General features: G+C 44.4%; 2 protein-coding genes across 5 annotated transcripts in view; both read right to left on the minus strand.

The window, feature by feature from the left end:
• Window positions 1-14,069, minus strand: part of rad54b (RAD54 homolog B) — an 84,411-nt gene that overhangs the window by 62,332 nt on the left and 8,010 nt on the right. The window lies entirely within an intron of this gene.
• On the minus strand, window positions 694-8,586 carry LOC103175138 (fibrinogen silencer-binding protein). The gene is made up of 2 exons (XM_007887936.1): window positions 7,732-8,586; window positions 694-1,307 (listed from the first exon to the last, which is right to left on the minus strand). Exons 1-2 carry the CDS (start codon window positions 8,130-8,132, stop codon window positions 734-736), a joined length of 975 nt encoding a protein of 324 aa, XP_007886127.1. The 5' UTR covers window positions 8,133-8,586; the 3' UTR covers window positions 694-733.

Raw genomic sequence — 14,069 nt, forward strand, 5'->3', positions numbered from 1 at the left:
TTTGCCAGACAGCGATACCAATGGCAAATTATACGGCTTTAACTGCTTATATTCCAGCAGTACCCAACGCATACTCTGTGGTCCCCAAGCCTTGGCTCTTGACAACCTGCGGCTAATACTTTCCAGAATTAGGTAAGCAGGATGCATCCCTCCTGAGAGAGAGTGCGCATTGCATTCCAATAATCTATTTCTGGAATTTTCCTGTGTAGTTGGGATGCATGGAAATCTCAGTTTGATTTGGACACTCTTAAGCATGGTAATGGGTTTCCACATGTCTCCGACAAAAAAAACTCACCAGTAGAGATGCATAACACTCCAACCGTATCCACACATTACAATGCTGTACTGTGAGAAGCTATCATAGCGCTCCATGACTCTATCCTGTGTAAAGGATGCCATATAAAAGCAAATTGTTGAAGCAGGTACATAAAGTGTACCTACCCTCGGCAGCAGCATGCAGGTAAAAGGAATATACAAAAAGGCACCTATACATGATAGTTCATGCAAACAGGCATGTTAATTTGTTTTGTTTTGCACAAATGGCTCAGAGTCTGCCAAAATCTGAAATAAATGATCCATTGTCTGTTGAAAAGGATACTTATCAGGTATGTCGTAAATCTGGTAAAGATATTGGGACAACTTAAATTTTCAGAGACAGACTGCAGTGAGGATACAAAATACACAGAACCAATGTTAGTAACTGCCTTTTTAATGGAGCAAATATTTACAAATACTAAGTATCTTTGAGGTCTGGTAATCCTTGTTGCAGCCGTGCAGCCCTCAGCTCCTCCACTCGGATTCTGGCCCTCAACAGGTCTTCCTCTAGCACCTGCTTACTTTTAAGGATTTCCCTTTTCTCGTCAAGATACAGTCCAAACTTCCTTTGGTTTTCCATAATAATCTCATGCTCCTCTGAGGACATGAGCTGCATTTCTCCATTATCACGGCCGGCCATGTGCCGCAGGACACCGCCCTGGTGATGGTGGTGACTGAACAAAACATCTTCTCGTCTTGCAGGTTGAGGGGATGGAGTTAAGGACATTTGAGCGTCACAAGATGAAGAAGGTGAGGCGGAGCCATTTGTCGCCTGCTGAGTGTCTGTTTTGTTCTGTTGCTCCAAGCTCTCAGTTGGTGGTGATACCACACTTAATATCGGAGGAGGTTTCTCTTCATGTTCTGGTTCGGACTCTGGGGTTATCCAATCAGGACAAGAATGTGATTGATAGCCTGAGGGACCAGGCTGTAAATACAGGGTACTAGGCTGTTCCACACAGGAATCCTGTTCAGAAGCAGAACTCCCTCCACGCCTGATGAAAAATATAAATAAAACATAGTGTAACAAAGAAAACTGTAACAAATAGTTTACAACTAAATGCACATTAAACACATGTCATCAGAGATCAACAGACACTAAGTTATACAAATTGTCTTACAGCAATATTCAGGTAAAATATGTTTCCCTTAACATTAGGGTGTCAGCCTGATTCAGTTGGTAGCACTCTCCCTTCAGTCAGAAGGCTTTAAATTCAAACCCACATTATGACTTTAGATCTAGAATAACTCAAGTGTAGTGTGTGGGAAGCACTGGATTAACAACAACTTGTATTTATATAGTGTTCTTCATGTAGGATAAAGTTTCAAAGCACTGATTATTTGACAAATCGTCCTTCAGATGAGATGGACAAGTCTACATGTTCTGGTGGATGCTACAAATCTTATGGCAGGATTTGAAAAAAGATGTTTCTCCCTGTGCTCCAGATTTTTAAAAATGCTCATTCATTTCATGTTTTTTTGCAGGTATTGCTATGCAGAAACTGGCTGTCATGTTCACCTACAAATATATATAGTCGCTACACTTTACAGTAAATCTTGTGAAACGCTTTGAGAAATCCTCCCAATGTTAAATAAAAATAATCCTTGCATTTGATAAAGCGCTTTTCACATCTTCTGGATGTCTCAAAGCGCTTCACAGGATATACTGTAAAGTGAATAGAATTAAGGTCGAAACGCGGCAGCCAATTGACCACAAACAGTCGTGGATTGAAGTGAACAATATTATTGTTTTTTATCTTGGGGGATTATTATCAGGTGTGTGGAATAAGGAAACTTGCCCAAGGTTGCACCCTGCTGGGATTTGAACCCAGGTCTCTCGCTTGCGAGATGAGTGCTCTAACCACTGAGCTACAGGATTCCATTATATAAAGGCACTATATCAAATGCAAGGACGATTATTATTATTAATACTTATTTGAATTGCCACACACAATACTCAAGTCATTCTTAATTTAAGAGCAGAATCAATTTGCCCCCAATCGCCACACATTTATTTCAATCATACACTGTTTTGTGGTTGTTTTTTTCCCCACCTCCTCCTCCGCTGAAAACACTGGCTTCCACCAGTACGTCATCCAAACAGCAATTATTAATTTATAATAAACCTTATAATTTAATAATTCATTTCACGTGTTTGAAATGTATGAGGAATTCATTACAAAGTTAGTGATTGTATAGTTTATAGGCAAACTCGGCAGCCAATGTGTGCACAGCTACATCCCAGAAACAGCTGTGAAGTGACATTAGGAAAAAAACGCCTTCTTTGTGAGGCATGAGCAAAAAATATCCATGCAGGACATTTTACACCTGACCCCAATCCTATACTGACCCAACATTTGAACACTCACATTCCAGCAAAATGTCTTAAAAGTTCTTCACAGGATTTCCTGTAAGGTGTGTTGGCTAGATATTTGTAGGCGAACACAGCAGCCAATTTTATTTTATGCCCCACAAACAGCCAATAAGTGAAGGCACCAGAGAAACTACCTCTCTTCTCAAAAAGTCCCATTAATGTCCACTTGAACAAACAGAAGGGACCTCAGTTTAACAATCCTTTAACAGCTAGTAAACAGCCTGCTCAGGTAGACAGTAAAGATCTGATGGTACTACAGTATTCGAGAAGGGAATTACTCTCAGTGTCCTGGCCAAAAATCTCCTAATTAGTACTGTTGTGATGCATTAAGTTATATTGATTAAATGATGTTTCATCCACAAATATACTGTCAATTCACTTTACAGTATATTCTATGAAGCGCTTTGAGACGTCTAGAAGACATGAAAAGCGCCATGTCAAATGGAAAAAATATTATTATTGTAAGAACATACACAACCCACAAGCTCTTTTGTCTACAAAATTCTGCTCCAAATAAGTTTACACTGATGTAGATAAAGGGATTCTGTTTTCTCGTTTCATATAAACTGCAGTACAGAAGGAGGTCATTCAGCCCATGGACCCTAAGATGGTGCTAACTCATCCACTGTAGTAAACCACCATGAACCCAATTCACTGCTTCCCCCATATTCTTTTATATTCCTCCTGTTCAATTCCTTTGAAGTGTTATGATCTCAGCCTCAAGTCCCTTGAGGCAAAGCATTCCATACTGTTAACTCTTTATCATTTTAATCTCCCCTTCCATTCGGGTTTCCGTGCCGCCCACAGCACAGAAACAGCTCTGTTAAAAGTCACAAATGACATTCTGTCCATCTGCGACCAGGGCTTCCTCTGTCTCCTTGTCCTCCTTGACTTTTCTGCTGCTTTCCACACCGTCAACCACACTATCCTCATACACTGCCTCTCCCCTCACCTCAACCTTCACAGCTCTGTCCTTGACTGGTTCAGATCATACCTCTCACACCGCCAGCACTTCATCTCCACAATCGGCTTCTCCTCTAGCCCCCGCACCGTCTCGTGCGGTGTTCCTCAGGGCTCTGTCCTTGGTCCCCTCCTCTTCAATATCTATATGCTCCCTCTTGATGACATCATCCGCAGACATGGGGTCAACTTCCACATGTATGCGGAGGACACCCAACTGTACCTCTCTGCCTCCACCCTTGACTCCAGGACCACTGCTGTCCTGACAGAATGTCTGTCAGGCTTCAAGTCCTGGATGAGAGCTAACTTTCTGCAGTTGAACATCAACAAGACCGAGGCTCTCCTGCTTGGCTTCCGTCAGCACCTCCTCACCTCAGGCGCTGACGGCATCACCATCCATGGTTTCACACTCGATCTTGCTAATCCAGTCTGGAACCTTGGGGTCTTGTTTGCCTCTCAACTATCCTTACTACCCCACATCTGGGCCATGACCCGCTCTGCCTTCCCCCACCTCCGCAACGTAGCCCGGCTCCGCCACTGTCTCACACCGCAGGCCACCGAAACCCTCATACATGCTTTCATTACATCAAAGCTCAATTATGCTTGCCACTCCCCAATTCCTCCCTCCATAGGCTGCAGATCATCCAGAACTCTGCAGCCCGTGTCCTCTCCCCCACCAGGCTCCGCAACCCTATCACCCCCATCCTCATTGGCTTCCCATCACACAGAGGATGCAGTTCAAGATTCTGGTCCTCACCTTCCAAGCCCTCCACGGTCTTGCTCCCCCTACCTCTACGACCTCGTAACCCCCTACCATCCTGCTCCTTCCCTCCGCTCAGTGGGCTCTGGCCTGCCTCACATCCCCCGCCTCGCTCACCCCACTATTGGCGGGCGGGCCTACTGCCACTCTGCCTCCACCCCCTGGAACTCCATCACGCAGTCCCTCGCCTCACCCCCTCCCTTGCCACTTTCAAGACCCATCTCAAGACTCTCCTCTTCGACCATGCTTTCGATCTCCCTGCTTCCCCCCCCTGCCCTCCACCCTCCCTGACCCCAACTCCCAACTCGGGTCCATAACTCTGTTTGTCCAGCGCCTTGGGATGTCCTCCCAACGTGAAAGGCGCTTTACAAATGTAATTTTGTTGTTGTTAAATCTTCCAGTGTTTGAGACCCTAGTTCCGAGCACCAGCAATAATCTTTCATTGTCTATTCTCTTAAAATCAATCAGAATTTGGATATCTCTCCTTAGATCACTTCTTAACCTTGTATGTTCCTGTGGAAACAGCCCTAAATCTTTTCAAAATTTGTTTCTGTTATCTTAAAAATTTGTCTAAATAAATGGGCACGAAGGGAGAAGTCAGGTTTCCACCGCTGAGTTAGCTCAAATTATAAGTTATACGAGTTATAATTTCAAGCTTTTAATGCGCTGAGCTGTTGTTTCAAATTTAGCAGGGGACAGTGATCCAAAGAAGTTTTCCTTGTCAACGTCGGAGAGTTTAAAAAAAANCATAACATCTATTTGCAAACCCACGTTCCTAAAACCATTTGTAGTAAAAAGAGTGAAAGACACTTGTTGCCTGGGTCATTTTGTGGATCACTTGCATTTTTCTCTTCCCTTGGCAACCACAACTGAACATCAAGAGTGGCTCAGGTTGACTGCTTGTCAATTGCAAATAATGTTGCTGAAAAATTCCACAGAACTAAAAACAGCTATACGAGCTGCTCTTCCTCTTGTTCAAGCTTGTCTCCTTTCTTTTTTGGCATGACTAAATGTGGGTTACAACATGGTCTGTAGCATCTTGTGTTGTGCAGAACAAGATTGGGTCTTTAACAGTCTTTACAAGCGCTTTTCCTCCATTCTTACTTTTTAAATAGAAACTTGGGAGCAGGTTGCAAATTAAATGCCCATCCAATGTTGCAGCAATACAGTCAAATTCCTTTTTTTTACAAAATACTGTGCCTCACTTCAACAAAATGTCAATTTAATAATCTGCCAGCATTCCTACTCTGAATCACTATCCAGTGCCCCCTGCTGGATATGGTGTGTATTTGTGCACAGCAGTGTCGGTTGCCATACCCTTCAATGTTGATATTCATGTTGACATTCAGATCACACATGAAGAACAGTCACTTGGAAGAGGTACCAAGGGGAGAAGAAACTGACACATTTCTACAAGTTTGAATGACCCCAACCCATGGTGGTAAATTGCTTCATTTAGATTTTTTTTAGAAAACATTAGTCCTGGACTTTTATTAATCCTCATATCTAATTATTCCACTCTTATTTCTGCTCCGACCAATTCTTGCTTTGTTTCACGGCTTTCCTTTTTCTCATGAATGTCCAGTATCACCTGTGCTGTTAGCTTGGATAGCAAAACTTCACTCAGACTATTACAATTTATATGTGATGTACAGGTTTCAATTTTACTGATAATTTAAATCCTACAACAATGTTCTCTCAATCAAACATTCTGGCTTGAACAGGATAGAAACTACAACAACAATTTATATTTGTATAGTGCCTTTCTGTTCGGGAGGATGACTCAAAGTGCTTTGGATAACAGACTGGGTGGCTGAACTTTGGGGGGTGGGGAGAGGGGAGCTGAGGAAGGGAAGGAAAAGATGGCTGAAAGTACGGTTAAAGAGATAGTTCTTAAGGAGGGTTTTGAAGGAGGGAGGAAGTTTTGACTCAGTTCGTAGCACTCTCATCCTCACCTCTGAGTCAGAAGGTTGTGGATCATATCAGGACTTGCAATTCATGTTATCAAGCTGACACTGACACTAGGCTGACACAGTTTGCTGGAGGTGCACTGCATTGCAGAAAGTCAGCAACTTGATGATGTCCCGACTACCTTTTTATCTGGATGTTGATGATCCCCTGGCATTATTCAAAAAGAGAAGGGCATTTCTGTCAGTGTTGGGGCTAGCAATCCCCCAGTTAAAATTGGTCTTTCATTTTATGGATGTTTGTAGCACATTGCTGTGCAAAGCTGGCTCCCACATTTGCCTACAAAACACAGTCACTACACTTTACAGTAAAACATCTTGACAATGAGACAAGGTGCTATATCAAATCAAAGAATATTGTGTAAAATTAATCAATTGGAATAAAATGTTATTGCTAAGCACTAAGCTCCGTGAGCTGAAAATCCCCATCCTTTCCCAGCATCTCTGGCTACTCCTCCCCCAGAGGATTGAGTTAAAAATCTTTGTCCTCCCCTTTAAACCTTCCACAGTCTTGCTCCGACTTATCTCTGTGACCTCTTAATAACCCGTCCAACCTGCCCGCTCCCTCTGCTCAGCGGGCACTGGCAAGCTCCATTCCCCTGCCCGCTCCAGCATCGAGCATTTAGCCTTTCTGCACCCACCTTTTGCAATTCCTTCCCGGAGACCCTCTGCCTCGCGCCCTCCCTTGCCTCCTTCAAGGCCTGTCGCAAGAACTTCCTCCTTGACTGTGTCTTTGGTTATCTTTCCAACACCACCCCCTTTGCCCTCTACCCCTTTTGACTCCAGCCCGCGGCTCGAATGCAAACCGTTGACTATCCAGCGACTTGAGCCGTCCTCCCAATGTGAAAGGCGCTATATAAATGCAATTTGTTGTTGTTGCTGCTGCTATGCCAACATTCTGAATTTTGAAAGATTTCAAAAATATCATTCTAGTTAGGATATTCTCCTAACACTTCGAAACACTGTTGGAAATTCAGGACCAGGTTTTAGGCTCAATAATAATCTACACATACATGCACCTTACAGCAGGGGTCGCTAGTGATCAAAACCATGACTTTTGTTGTTTGTTGCTCAGTGATGTAGTCCAGTTACAATCCTCCTCACTCCAAGACTCAAACTTGCGGTGCATTTTTGAGGGAGGCCCTCGGACACTTGGGACCTGAGGTAGCTGTGAAACTTCAATCTCTGCTCTCAGTCAGATTGATAAGTCTCAGGTGTGAATGTTATTTTTCACCATTAACTTGTACGATGACACATACAGTACGGACTTGGAGAAACGCAGTGTTATTATACATAATTCAGGATTTTTTTTGCAAAGTTATTTTTCCAATAATTAACAAAGCAACCGAATCTCTTACCGTTGTAAGCTGTCGCTGTCCATCACCTTCAACAGCGGTTGGAAAATGTGAGGAATCATTTCTAGGATTCTTCTAGTTGGTTCAGAGACGTTTCCTTTATAGTCTGGATGAAGCTGCTCTCTCCTGGCTACCTCTTGTTTAGCACTCTCCTTAATGCGCTTGTACAGTGTCCGCAAAGCTTGTGCACTGCGAGGAGGACGGTCCACACCAACGGCATTGTACTGCTGTGCTATAGATTCCCAGCACCGGTTTTTCTCCACTATGATAGCCTGATTATTTTTATGAACCTCCAGGACTTTGATATGTGGCCGAACAAGTTTCAGCAAATCTATCTTTTCATATATGGTGAAATTTGAGGAACGGTTTGATTTTTTCCCAAGCATATTTTGCACAGAGCACATCCCGCAAACTTCTGAACTGCAAACTCTGTGCTCACACTATAAGCTGAAGCTTAACTAGGCCAGCCTCGTTTAGGCCTACGCCTATCAGGAAGGGTTCATTGAAATTCCTTTCAGCTTGACTTCATCCAGAGATCATCTGCAGCTGATCATCTGCAGGCTGGCTAAGCTAGGCCTGACCTACTTAAGGCTCCAGACTAAAATGAGACTGTGCAAGCCCCTGATGCTGAGACCAATCAAACGCTGGGGTCGGTTTGGTTATCTGATCTGTTATTTTGGCTATGAAAGCGGTAGCAACAAAATCTCTGTAAAGGTACAGGTGTTCTGAGACTGACATTTTACTGTGGTGAAGGCGAACTTATTTATATCGAAATTAGTCTGATCTTTGTGCCATGACATTGTACAGCAGTTTAAGTTTCTGCTTAAAAACTGCAGGTTTTTTTTTAAAAAACCTTAAAAGAGGAATTCGGTTTGAACTTCATGTTTGACGCAGGAAAACTCGACACATGATCAAACAAAGAATTTTTTTGTTGAACAGAATGCACAAGTATTCTGTAGTCCGTGCACTGATCCCTGACAGGGCCCCAGTAATCCTGCTGTGGAGCTTTTAGTGTTGTTTGCATTCCCCATGCTAGTTCTGATGTCAATCAAGGAACTTCACTTCCTCTATCAAGCTAGGTTGTGCTCAGGTCAGACACTCTATGGCATCGCAGGCTGCAGGCAACTCAGTGTTTCTCAGTTCTCTTTCCACAGATGAAAAGTGAAATCATGTTTGGAGTCATATTTGCAAACGATTGCGTTAAAAAAAAAATCTTAGAATTATGAGGGCTCTGAACATGCTTTGGAAATAAACACAGAACACAAGATTACATGAGACACTCCCTGTTGAAACACCCACAAAATAGCTTGCAAAAATAAGTCATTCAAATTAATTATATCATCATTTAAATTCAAACTCTGTGACATTTATGCGTCTCGGAGAGAGTTCCCAGAGTCTAGTACAATCATTTTAGCATATTTCAATTAATATGTAAAAATTCTACAATGCTCAGGAAGAAATTATAACAATTTCTGAATCTAATTTAAATAGGTCAGTAGCCAGAATACTGATTCTGTATTAAGAATTAAGAATGGCACCATATTGTCATCTGCTGACATTTCAAATATGTAAGATAAATGATAATTGCTTTGTCATAATCATATACCAGAATACTCCTGCAAAGATCAATGGAAGTAAAATAATCTTAGCAAGGCTTAGAAGAGTCAGGACAAATTTGGTTAACATTTGTTTTCAAGGCAACAAATTATTGTTTAATACGGTACCTACTAAACACAGAATGATATAAGCAAAACTACTAAAATATATAATATGGTGGAAAAAATTGTGACATTTAAAAGAAGCAGATCTTCACCAAAATGCATTTGGTGAATCTTTTTTGCCTTTGATCACAGACAAAAGGTGAAATTGTATTGAAACCTATCAGGACACCTCTTGTGTTTTAGCAAAGTAATTATGATTAACCTAACATGTCTTTCTTACCCTTGAAATCTAAACAGTATTCTCAATATGAGGCACACATGTTTCCCAGTACTTTGATGTATTTCCAGGGCTTTCCCAATAGTTCAGTTCTGAAGTCATTTTCTGGTGTGAAAAGGAACTGTATAGACCAGGAATGTTCCAGCTGCAATTCCCAGCTGTCCTGAGTGTATAATCCAGAACTCTGCAGCTTGCGTCCCTGATCCTCGCTCAACTCCACTGGCTCCCCATCCCCCAATGGAATGAATTCAAGATCCTTGACCTCCTGTTCAAATCCCTCCATGACTCTTCCCCTCCCCCCACCCTACCTCTGCAACCTCGTGCATTCATACCACCCCAGTCGTTCCTTCGGCTCAACCTGCTTGATTTCCCTGCCTGACTCACCACACTGTCAACGGCTGAACTTTCAGACATTCTGCCCCCACTTTCTGGCACTCCATCCCTCCTTGCTTCCTCCCTCCTTACCTTTAATGTTTTAAGACCTTTCTTTTCAACTGTACTTTTTGTCAGCTTTGCCCCCACCTTCCTCAGCTCCCCGCACCCCAGCTCAGGTTCCCAGTCGGTTGTGATGCACTTTGAGATGTCTTCCTGATGTGAAAGACACTAAACAATGTAATATTGTTGTTGTTGCATTACTGATCTCAATCAGAGCAGCAATGAGCATTACGCGTGGCCTCAGTTAAGAGGGAGGAGGGGAGAACTGAAACAAGTTATTTATGAGTGAGACATGGCATACATTTCCACATGTATGCAGATGACACCCAATTCTACTTTTCCACCTCTCTTTGCGACCCCCAGTCCCCTGATGTTCTGTCAGCCTGCCTGTCAGATCTCAGGGGCTGGATGAGCGCAAACTTCCTTCAGCTGAACGTTGACAAGACGGAAGCCATACTCTTTGGCTCTCGTCAACGTCTAAAATCACATGGTTCTCACCTTCTCCACCTACCCGATCTCCCCCTAAAACTCTCCGAACCCGTACGCAACCTAGGCATCAAGTTCGACTCCCAATTATCCTTCCTCCCCCACATCCAGTCCCTTACCAGTACTGCTTTCTTCCACCACCGATGCATCGCCCGTCTCCGCCAATACCTCTCCCCAAAAGCCGCCGAAACTCTGGTCCATGCCTTTGTCACCTCCCGGCTGGACTATTCAAACGCCCTCCTCGCCGGTCTCCCATCCACTACCATCCATAAAATCCAACTCGCACAAAACTCCGCTCCCCGATCACCCCAGTCCTTGCCAGACTGCAGTGGCTGCCTATCCCAGAGAGGATCGATTTCAAGATCCTCATCCTCATATTCAAGTCCCTGCACTCCTCTGCACCCCCCTACCTCTCTGACCTCCTCTCTCCTCAAAGCAGTGCCTGTTGCCTTCGTTCCTCCGGGTCTGGCCTCCTCCTTGTCCCCCCGAGTCCTCTGCTCCACCCTCGGCGGCCGTGCCTTCAGCCACTATGCCCCGAGGCTCTGGAACTCCCTTCCTCACTCCCTTCGTCTCGCTCCCTCCCTTCCCATTTTCAGGTCTCTGCTGAAGACCTTTCTTTTCGACCACGCCTTTGGTCACCTTCCCACCCCTCCCCCTGGCTCGGTCGTGCGATCCTAAACTGTAAAGCTCTCTGAGATGCCGTCTATATAAATCCAAGTTGTTGTTGTTGAGGATGGATGGTGGAGGATGATTGTACAGGATGGTGTATTTAGAGCTTACCAGTTTATTAGATCTGAACAGATCCTTTAATCCCAATGCCCTCCCCCCTTCAACAACCACTTAATACCTCTACTACCTAAGTATCTGTCCTTTAAATATCCTTATTGATTCTGTCTTACAGTTTTCTGGGCCAGAGCATGTTTATAACCCTTGGTGCCAAGAATTCCTTTCTGACCACATTCTATCTGTCTTAGCTCCGATTTTAAGGTTATGCCCACTCTTAATGGATTACTCCACCAAGGGCAACGGTCGTCCATTATCTAACCTGTCAAGTCTTTCACTATTTTAAATACCTAAAAAAAAATCACCCTCAGCCTCCTTTTCTATTAGAAACATAATCCGTCTACCCAGTCTCTGATTATAGCTACATCCTTTCAGCCCAGGTCGTAGTCTAGTGAACCACCCCTGACACCCTCTAAGGCTACTATATCCTTCCTAAGATTAGATGCCCAAAACTGAACGCGGTATTCCAAATTAATTCTGACTGGCGCTCCATATAACTGGAAAAACACCTCCTTCCTTTTATATTGCAGACCTCTTGTAATAAATGTCAGCATCGCATTTGAGCTGCAGGAAGTTTACACCCATCCAGGCCCTGATGTCTGCCAGACAAGCTGATAGAACATCGGCGGACCTGGAGTTGGTACTGGAGGAGGCAAAGTAGATTTGTGTGTCATCCGCATGCATGTGGAAATTTACCCCATTTCTGCGGATGACATCACCAGGAGGGAGCATATAAATAAGGAAACCCATCTGCAAAGTCCAGGATCAAGCAGTGAGGTGGATGTGGTAAACACGGGAAGCGGCTACAGTGAGGAGGGTTCCGGCCCACACTGATCTGTCGCTAACCCTGGAGGCAGAGTCAGCTGCACAATGGGCGCGTTTATTTGCCCTTGCATGAAGACAGCTGATGGATTGAACAGCTGGTGCTGAGTAAGCCTGGTACACGGCATTGGACTTGTACCTCGAGAATATCAAGGTGGCTGGCACATCACAAGCTCTCGTGTAAAGGTCCACCCACCACACTGAACGCAGATGCCCGTCAGATAGCTGACGAGGAAACTCTGCGACTTGGGGAGTCAGCTGCTGGAAGGTGTTACCTGGTGTCTGAGTTTGTGAACATGTGTCTCTAAATCCAGCACTTGGAATCCACCCCGATTGGCCTGGAGAGACGTAAGCAGCCGCTGCTTAAACAATCTATCTCTGGGATTTCCACATGTAGGTGGGATGCATGGAAATCTCAGCTTGGTTTGGATAATCTTAAGCTTGGTGACAGGTTTCCACATGTGTCAAGACACCCAGCTGACTCCCAAAAAAGCAGCAAAATTTTCTTTCACTGTACATCACAAGGACGGAGCATACCCTATACACATTGCGCACCACTGGCAAAATAGTCACAATGTCTGAGTTTATAGGACACTGATTAAACTGCTTGAACACCAGCATCAGATCAGCAGCATTGTGCTCAGGTTAAGGCAAGACCACAATTCTTTTCCAAAGGGAATTGGATAGAAACATAAAAAAGAATAATTTCTTGACAGCCAGTATTGATACCAAACCTGTGCACACAGGAGATGCTCTGTCCACACCGGCAATCTGGACCTGACCAGAGTCACATCCCATCAGCTCACTTGAGGGCAAGAACAGTTCAGAAAAATGGTACAACTACACTTCCGTTATTCAATAATGTAGAAAGGAACTGACAGCATTATTGAATGAACGTTTATCTGGGCACATGCTGGAATATCAGACACTAGGACGGAGGTCTCCAACTGGCTGATCGCTGCAAGGTAGCATCTCATGCATGCTGAATAAAAATAACAGGAACAATAACAAAGTTACATTTTTATAGAGCCTTTTGTCGTCGAGAGGACCTCCTAAGGCATTGGACAATCAGTACTTCGGATACGAGCTAAGGGTCGGGATCGGGGAGGGTGGGAGGGAGGTTAATCGAAGGCATGGTCAAAGAGATGGGTCTTGAAGGAGCCGGGGGGGGGGGGGGGGCGAGGCGTTGGGACTGCGAGATGGAGTTCCAGAGGGTGGGGGCAGAGTGGCTGAAGGCCTGCCTGCCAATGGTGGAACGGGTGATGCAGGGAACGTGAAGCAGGCCGGAACCCGCTGAGCGGAGGGAGTGGGCAGGTTGGTAAAGGGTTAGGAAGTCGCAGAGGTAAGGGGGAGCAAGACCACGGAGGGCTTTGAAAGTGCAGACCAGGATCTTGATCTGTATCCTCTGTGTGATGGGAACCCAGTGGAGTCGGGCGAAGATGTGGGTGATTCACAGAGCCTGGCACGGGAGAGGACACAGGCTGTAGAGCTCTGGATGATCTACAACCTATGGAGAGAGGAGTTGGGAAGGCCGACAGGCAGGGAGTTTGCATAGTCAAGCCTGGATATTTTGAATGCATGTTTGAAGGTTTCGGTGGCCTGCGGTGTGAGACAGTGGCGGAGTTGGGTGAAGTTGCCGAGGGGGGAAGAAAAGGGGTCATGGCACGGATGTGGGGTAGACAGAATAGTTGAGGGTCAAACAAGACGCCAAGGTTCTGGACAGGCTTAGTAAGGTGTATCCTTGCCAGGAGGGATATTTATTGCAATTTAAACATCAATGCTTATATTTTTATTTTAAGATGCATGAGATACTCTGGCTTCAACTTTTTGAGTCAAAAACAACACAGTTCTGTCTCTTTTCTCTTGCCTTTTTGATT

This window comes from Callorhinchus milii, unplaced genomic scaffold, assembly GCF_018977255.1.
Source record: "Callorhinchus milii isolate IMCB2004 unplaced genomic scaffold, IMCB_Cmil_1.0 Scaffold2, whole genome shotgun sequence".
Lineage (NCBI taxonomy): Eukaryota > Metazoa > Chordata > Chondrichthyes > Chimaeriformes > Callorhinchidae > Callorhinchus > Callorhinchus milii.

Bases quoted from the DNA above. Each gene is read 5' to 3' on its own strand.
- LOC103175138 (XM_007887936.1), bottom strand. From the start codon at position 8,132: ATGTGCTCTGTGCAAAATATGCTTGGGAAAAAATCAAACCGTTCCTCA. The intron at 1,308-7,731 runs GTAAGAGATTCG...ATTTTTCATCAG, and splicing joins GACAGCGACAGCTTACAACG to GCGTGGAGGGAGTTCTGCTT.